The sequence below is a fragment of the Notothenia coriiceps genome, unplaced genomic scaffold (genome assembly GCF_000735185.1).
Source record: "Notothenia coriiceps isolate Sejong01 unplaced genomic scaffold, NC01 NC01_scaffold00005178, whole genome shotgun sequence".
NCBI lineage: Eukaryota > Metazoa > Chordata > Actinopteri > Perciformes > Nototheniidae > Notothenia > Notothenia coriiceps.
The window spans coordinates 1-8,647 of record NW_011337879.1 but is presented as its reverse complement, the minus strand read 5'-3'; the positions used below and the strand labels follow the sequence as shown (position 1 = coordinate 8,647).

Here is an 8,647-nt window from a genome sequence, read left to right as displayed (position 1 = left end):
AAAAGCAAAAAGTAAAACATGTCTATAAATTATGCCTTGACCAAATCTTCAGGAAGCCCAGACATTCTTTTTCTCAAGGAGCTTCAAAATCTGCACATTATAAGACACAAACTACTTTCAGATCCTAATTACAGATAAGACCATCGCCATAGAAACCCTTGTTAATAGTACATCAAAAGGTGTACCTCAAGGCTCTGTGCTTGGACGCCTCCCCTTCACCATTTACATGCTCCCACTTGGTCAAATCATCCGCCACCATGGTCTCAGCTTTCATTCATACGCTGATGACACACAGCTCTATCTCTGCACCAAACCGTCCACTCAGCTCCCCCCTCAATCCCTTGTCAACTGCCTATAGGACATAAAAAACTGGATGTCAGCAAACCTGCTCAAACTAAACAGCAATAAAACAGAGCTCATGATTGTGGCTCCCAAGGCGCAGCTCCGGAAGGTTGGAGACCTGCTCCTGACGTCTGCTCCATCTCTCTGTCCACTGAAGTCCGCAACCTGGGAGTCATCCTGGACACCACCCTCTCCTTCCAGGCGCACATCAAATCTGTCACCAAATCGGCTTTCTACCACCTCAAAAACATTTCCAGACTCTGGCCTTCACTCTCTGACTCTGAGTCAGAGAGTTTGAGCAGAAACGCTAATACACGCTTTCATCACCTCCCCCCTCGACTATTGCAATGGAATCCTGTCCGGGATTCCCAGCAAAGCACTGGAGAGGCTCCAATACGTCCAGAACTCTGCCGCCAGGCTTCTCACCCGCACCAAGCCCTGGCAACACATCACCCCCACCCTCCTCCATCTTCACTGGCTGCCGGTCAAGTCCCGGATTCAGTACAAAACACTCCTCCTCACTTACAATCTCTCCATTCACCCGTTGGTGACAGGGCGCTCAGTGTTGCGGCCCCCACCATCTGGAATGTACTTCCTGCTGAGATCCGCAATGCTGCTTCCCTGGCCATCTTCAAGTCATCATTAAAAACTCACCGGTTCACCATGGCCTTTGAGCCCTAACCCTTCACAGTCAGGGGGACTGTGATGGGTTAGGGGTCAAAGGCCATGGTGAACCGGCATGGTGAGTGGCTTCCACTCCTACTGCTATTTATTTAATTTTTTACTCTATGATTTGCCCAGATGAGGTTGGGCACTGCAGCCAATGCGTCATGATGGCTTAAAGCTTTTGCTCAGACTGACACAATCCAGCACCATACTGAGTGTTTTATACACATGTGAGCAGGGCAGATGAATGAAGAGTACATGGTTCTTTTTTCCCCCATTAGCACATAGATGGAATTTTTGTGTGTGAGAGAGCGGTGTGTATGTGATATTAGAGCCTACATCGTGGTGCATATGTTTATCATGGTAGTTATTGAGTGTTCATTTGTAAGAGTTTTTTGTTTTTGTGTACAGTATCTTTGACGGAAGTGTGACATTTTGAACATCCATGTCAGGTGAGATACAGTACGCGTTTGTTCACAATAAATTCCATGATAAAAGGGAAAACAAGAAGACAAATATTTGTGCATTTATTCTTAAATATTGAAGATTGGAAAAAAACAATAGCCTCCCAAATATAGCTGGCAGGTTTTGTGTGTAACTCCTTCCCATGTGTCTTCATATTTATATGAAAAAAATAAAATAATAATATTGACATTGTCTTCATATGATTCTTTTTTTAAGTGAATTTGTAAATGGTAGATTTAGAAATTATAATGGTGTTGAGTATGAATTAATTTGTTATGCTGTGTATACCATGGACAAAATAGAAGGTTAATGTAAACTTGTTGTCTAACAATTCCCTCCTGTACAGGGGAGAAGCACGAACTGATTGTACAAAATATTGTGAATGTTTGTATATTATAGATGCAATTTAGTAAAATAAAAATAACAATCTTCATAATAGCATTTTAATGTAATTATTTTTCCTGAGTGTCTGTGTTTTTTTCAAATAATTTCAACACTCTTCTATCTCTACTTGCATACTGTAACCACCAGTACTTGGTGGCGAATGTAACAAATACATTCCTTGATTAAAACCATATACAAACAGACAAAAATAAAAATAATGAAAAATATATGAAAATAAACAAAAATAAATAAAACATATAAAAGGTTTTACATTTTCTTTGAAAAGAAGGAAGTATGAAACTTTTATAAGTAAGTGTACTACAACTACTATCCCTGCATTTTCTTAGAATGAAGAAAATAGAAGGAAATAAAATAGACATACATATATTATCAGACGTAAGGAGTAAAAATGTGCAATAAAAGATCAAATATCATGTTTGAACGTTTGAACATATACAAAATAATAAAATATTATATAAACAATAGCAGTGAATCAATCATCAATGCTTGCTATCTGAACCTATTATAATATATTAGGATATTTTCAGTTTATTAATGTTGTATTCATTATAAACTATATCCATCACTACTCTGTTTTTCAGTCAAACTCAATCTCTCGTCATAGATTCCACCAATCAGACAGCCCGTTTGTTTGTGATTGATTTGGTTTCAGCGAATAACAGGCTTTGTTTTGACTAACCGCTATCTAACCAAAGCTAGGCGGCTGTACTGAAACTGTTACGTCCATAAACATTAAGCTGGCAGAAACAAAGGTGAGAGCCTCCTTATGTCAAAGTATATCAAACGAAACTGTTATGTCATGATTTAGAGTTTAGACGAAGCTAGCTGGCTTGTTAATGGCTACACAACACGACTCGTAATGTAGCCACTGTGGCTAAACTAGCTGTTTAACAATCTATGTTAAGATGGTTATTCTCAATAACAGGATTAACCAAAACCATTATCAGCTAACGCTAACGAAGCCAGTAGCCGTTGAGTCAAAGCCAATGTAGCCTACTATTCGACTTAGTGATCTAAGCAAGTCACTGCCTTACTGAAGTAGCAGCGGTGATGGTATGAAGATGTTTTTAAGTTAGCTCAAACAGTTAGCTTGCTAGCTTCCCAGCAGTTCCTGTTGCGATATGTCATGTCCCTTATAATAGCAACACACATTAACGTGAGGCTCAGTCCACAACAGCTCCGTACCATAACTTCCCATGTTTCTGACATTTTCTTTCTTACATTTTTTATCGACGAATCGTAAATGTTAAATGTTTTGACTCCAATAGTTTTTATAACAGGAGAAGATACATCTGATCCTGTTACTACATTGTTAAAGGTTCATCTTTGAAAGTCAGTTATTCTCGTAATATTATTCTCTACTTACAAATGGGCACGAATAGATATTCTTCTTATTATAATAAATATGTGTACACCGGAGCATCACACCCATGTCATGTGTCTGTTGAATATGTAATTATTAACCTAATCGGATTTAGGAATCTGCCAGAGGGACTTCTTTAGCGCCAAGCAAATTATTATTTAATAACTGATTTATTGAAAGGTTTGCAATCTATGTATCTATGTTACAAAAGTAATCCCATAATTGTATGCACATTAAAAGAGCTTCTATTCAATGTAATGATTGCTCCTCTCCGCCCTGGCTTTGAAAAGACTGTATAAGTGAATCCTTTTAGATTTAGAACGTTATCCACATTCATTGATATGTACAAATATGAAGATTCAGCATTCTGACTTATAAATTTACATTTGTTATGTCTCCCTCTTTATACTCATAGTGGTCCTTTAATCAGTTGTTTTGTTTTAACATTGTTTTAACATTTCTGTTACAAATTCCTAGGATTACTTTTGTAGCAAAATATTTTCCTTCACTGAAATAAGGGCCACAGGAGTACATACTATTTAGTTAACCAGTAGGATTTGGTACAATAGGATAATATTGATAGTTCCAAAACATTCAAAAATGTTAGAAAAATACACTCTTTGCACACTCTTATATTTTGTTGGACGGCCTTTATCTTTGAGTGTGGCATAATTTCGATAAGCTTCTGCAATGTCACAAAATGTATTTCTGTCCCGAGTTGCATCCATTTTCCGCCAAGATCTTGTATTTATGATTGGAGAGCCGACCCGCAAGTCTTCTCCAGCACATCCCAAAGACTCTCAATGGGGCTAGGGTCTGGACTTCCATGTGTAGAAAGGTTGTCTCCTGCTCCCTGAAGCACTCATTCTCAATGTGAGCCCCCCTGGCATTGTCCTCTTGGAATATGTCCGTCCCATCAGGGAGGAACAACTCCATTGATGGAAAGACCCGGTCATTCAGTATATTCAGGTAGCCAGCTGACCTCATTCTTTGGGAACGTAGTTGAACCTAGACCTGACCAACTGCAGCTGCCCCAGACCATAATACTGCCCCCACAGGCTTGTACGGTAGGCACTAGGCATGATGGGTGCATCACTTCATCCGCCTCTCTTCTTACCCTGATGCACCCATCACTCTGGAACAGGCTAAAGCTGGATTCATTGATTTGGTTTTAATAATGCGTTGGACAGTTCTTAAAGTTCTTAACCTGATTTGATTAGTTTCAGCAATCTCCTTAGTTGTTTTCTTTGCTTGATGCAGGCCAATAATTCGACCCTACTGAAACTGATTAACATCCTTTCCACGACCACAGGATATGTCTTCCGACAAGCTTGTTTAAGAAATGAGAATCTACTCACTGCATCAGCTAGGGTTAAATAAGTTGTTGCCAGCTGAAATATATATTAATCACTTCAGTAATTATCTAATGGAAGGCTCTTACAGATTTGCTTAAATCCAGTTGGTGAATTTGACGAGCAGTGTAGCTAAATGGTTATTGATGGATAGATTTTTTTTAACATTTTGACAGAAACTAATTATTTACCTGTGTGCTTTCCTGCATCCCTAGCGCTGTCATTCCAGAGGACTCTGTCAACATGCCTCAGACCAACAAGTCAGTGAATGGTTGTGGTGCTCAACTTGAGGCTTCTGCCCCAGACCAGGGTGAGCCACCGCCACCGCCACCACCACAGGAAGTCGGATATCAGGTGGCTGCTGCGGATGGAGGTCAAAGAGTGCCTACAGAAGACCAGGGGGACTTGGATATCATCAAATCTCCCAGTGACCCTAAGAAATACAGGTGGAGACGGCTTATACATTTTATTTGAGAATGAGATAGTATACTCTCTCTTGATATATTATAATAAGTACTATTTTAAGTACTTTTTCTTGACCAGTTTGGAACGTCAAGTCCAGATGCGGTGGTAGCAGTAACATGCAGAACAGAGAAGCAATGCTCCCACAAAGGCAGTGAATAACAATACAGGATAAAATATATTTCAAAAAGCTGCTTAACAAATGTTTTATGAGGAGTGAAATGCATTCATCAGGTTTGTTAGACTTCAATGATACACACAATGAGCTTTGGTAAGAAACACCTAACGTAGAAATATGTTTTTTTTATTCAAAGGAAAACTTCTCTTGAACCAGTATTTATAAAAGTCCCAGGGTGCAAATGATGTGCGTAAGCTAGTAAATGCTAAATTAATGTATTGTAATCTAATGTAACTAAAGAAAGCAACTTGTGTCTTTACAGTTACTACGTTACGTTTTTCTCCTAAAGACATCCTAAGCTTTGTGTTTAAAATATTCTCCCACTCTTTGCAGATACATTGAGCTGAGTAACGGCCTCCGAGTTCTCCTTATCTCCGACTTCAGTGGGGAGAATGGGGCAGAAGGAAGTGAAAATGGAGAGGTCAACGGGAAGATAGAAGATGGAGAGGATGAGGAGGAAGAAAGCAAAGGGGAGGAAGAAGAAGATTCTGGTGAGGGCTCAGAGGAGGATGAGGAGGAGGACCAAGAGGAGGAGCAGGACAGCGACTTTGATGAGCTGGACGAGGAGAATGCAGGGAAGAAGAAGAAGAAAGGGATCTCTGAGAAGCAGGTGGGGGGGTGAACGTTTCTATCCCTGAATGTACTTATTTCATATATATTTAGGATTCAGTTCACTATTGTATTAAAAGAAACAACAAAAGCCTGCAGATGTTATATCTTTTTCTTGTTAAAAAATCTCGTGTGCATATCTGCTGCCCCGGTTACTCATAAAAGCACCAAATGTGGATTCATCCGCCATTGGAAGTAGTCCCCAATGAATTAAACTACAAATGTGTGATGTATTTTTAAATGTATTGTTGAATAATGAAAGTTATGATGTCATTTTATTGCCCGTCAGTGTATACTGTTAGTGGTTTTTAGTGAAGTTAGCTTTATCTATTTATTTTATTATTTGTTATTTATATACCCTTAATCGTCCCACAGAGGGGGACATTTACATTCCGCATTTGACCCATCGTAGTCTTAGGAGCAGTGGGCTGCCATTATGTACGGCGCTCGCGGAGCAGTGTAGGGAACATGCCTTGCTCAGGGACACCTCGGTAGCACTTGGACTTTCGGGGGCTTGAACTGGTGACCTTCCAGTTCCCAAGCCAAGTCCCTGTGGACTTCCCCACCACCGCCCCAAATATAAAATATCTTTCAGTATTCCTAGGCGACCGGAAAAGTGTTAAATGATTGGGTACAAGCTGAAAATGTGTATATTTGTTTCCAGGCTGCAGCTGCTCTGTGCATCAGTGTTGGGAGCTTCAGTGACCCAGAAGATCTGCCTGGCCTCGCCCACTTCCTGGAGCACAGTGAGTCCAGTTAATGCTGCATCTTGATAGTGTCTTAGAAACACGAGAAAATAATTGTATTTTTGTGGCTAAAATTCTCTTCTCCTAATTTCTTCTTAACCTTTTTATTCCCTACTCTCTAATGTTCAGTGGTGTTTATGGGCAGTGAGAAATACCCAGCGGAGAACGGCTTCGACGCCTTCCTAAAGAAGCATGGCGGAAGCGACAACGCCTCCACTGACTGCGAGAGAACCATCTTTCAGTTGGACGTACAGAGGAAATATTTCAGAGAGGCACTTGACAGGTGAGGCTGGATCAGAGAACCACCTCGTCTGTGACCTAATTGTATGGGTTTGTCTAAAAAACAAAACAAAAAAAACAAAACTGAATAATAATAATAATAATGAATTTGATCTATGTAGCACCTTTCAAACTGTTAGAACAAAAATGAAATTACATAAAGGCCGTTCTAAAAGCTTTTTAAAAAAAAAGAGATTTAAATAAGCAGACGGAGTTTGCAACCCTGATCTCCTCAGGCAGGTTGCTCCTAAGTCCAGGAGCCCGGACAGCAAAGGCTCTGTCCCCTTGTTTGTTGATTTCAGCCCTATTTTCTAGTGATATTGACCCTTTCCCAACATTATAACCTCTTAATAATAGTTTACATTTTTGTCTTCCAGATGGGCTCAGTTCTTTATCTGTCCTCTGATGATAGAAGATGCCATCGACAGAGAGGTGGAAGCTGTGGACAGTGGTGAGTACTCTACACTGATGCCATCTACACAATGTCACATTCCCTGTGTACTCAGATACTCTCAACACCTTAACACTGAACTAGTGCCCCTTTCATTTGCCTTTGAGTTTGAATCACTTTTATGCTCCAAATGTTCTGCTATACTAGCAGTACTACTACCCACCAGACTTTCGACTCGAGTCACACTATTTTTCAGATTTCTTCTTTATTCATGTCACTTTTCTAATTTCCTGTCTCAGAGTACCAGTTAGCGAGGCCTTCTGACTCGCATCGAAAGGAGATGCTGTTTGGGAGTCTTGCTAAACCGGGCCACCCTATGAGAAAGTTTTGCTGGGGTAAGAATAACGTTCTTTTTTTGAAATTTTTTCACTAAATCTTTTTCATGTCTTATTCTAAATGTAGGGTTTATAAAGTCCTGTTTCTGAGTTGATGGGGATGTGAAGAAGTGGTTTGATTTTCTCTCAGGTAATGCTCAGACTTTGAAGCACGAACCCAGAGAGAAGCAGATCAACACCTACCAGAGGCTCAGAGACTTCTGGAGGAGATATTACTCCGCTCATTACATGACGCTAACTGTGCAGTCCAAAGGTAATCACACACTCCTCCTGCCCCTCACTCTCCTATCCTGTCTCCTTCCCTGTTTCCTTATCCTCCCCTTAATTCTCCTCCTCCTCTCCTCCCTTGATTCCAATCTTCATTCCTCCTCCTCTCCTTTGTCATTGTCCTACACCTCCTCCTCCTCCATCTCTCTTGAGATAGCAATCCCTGATGATTATGTTTTTCGGTGACAGTGGGAAAAGTCCCTTTTTCTTAATCTGACGGACAAAATCTGAAGTCCACCAGAGTCATTTGAAGGATTTGTCTGTGGCTGTGGGTCTGCCATAACTTTGAAGTCATTCGGAGGAGGGGAGGGTACTTGACACGCAAGTCAGCGCACGTCGGTGTGCTTCCAGGATCTCTGCATGCTCAGCACCGAATCGCCATCGTCACATACTGTACCAATCTGTATCATTAATCTGAGTTGTCCCGTGAATGTGTGCAAATAAGCTACTTCTTGCCACCGCTTCGTTTTGCGGCATTGTTGAACTGATTTCCTCACTACATTTCCCATTTTCATATTTTTCCAACCATACACGCACGCACGTGCACACACACACACACACACACACACACACTCACACACTCACTCACTCACTCACTCACTCACACACACACACACACACACACACACACACACACACACACACACACACACACACACACACACACACACACACACACACACACACACACACACACACACACAGACACAGACACACACACACACAC

At 40.7% G+C, this 8,647-nt stretch overlaps 1 protein-coding gene across 1 annotated transcript; it reads left to right on the top strand.

Annotated features, from left to right (window-relative positions):
* Positions 1-2,537: 2,537 nt before the first annotated feature.
* On the top strand, positions 2,538-8,106 carry LOC104942819 (nardilysin-like). Its single transcript, XM_010768118.1, has 8 exons — positions 2,538-2,630; positions 4,809-5,039; positions 5,567-5,843; positions 6,507-6,588; positions 6,718-6,871; positions 7,245-7,318; positions 7,558-7,653; positions 7,784-8,106. Exons 2-8 carry the CDS (start codon positions 4,837-4,839, stop codon positions 8,104-8,106), a joined length of 1,209 nt encoding a protein of 402 aa, XP_010766420.1. The 5' UTR covers positions 2,538-2,630; positions 4,809-4,836.
* Positions 8,107-8,647: the final 541 nt, after the last annotated feature.

Bases quoted from the DNA above. Each gene is read 5' to 3' on its own strand.
- LOC104942819 (XM_010768118.1), top strand. From the start codon at position 4,837: ATGCCTCAGACCAACAAGTCAGTGAATGGTTGTGGTGCTCAACTTGAG. The intron at 5,040-5,566 runs GTGGAGACGGCT...CACTCTTTGCAG, and splicing joins AGTGACCCTAAGAAATACAG to ATACATTGAGCTGAGTAACG. The intron at 5,844-6,506 runs GTGGGGGGGTGA...ATTTGTTTCCAG, and splicing joins AAGGGATCTCTGAGAAGCAG to GCTGCAGCTGCTCTGTGCAT.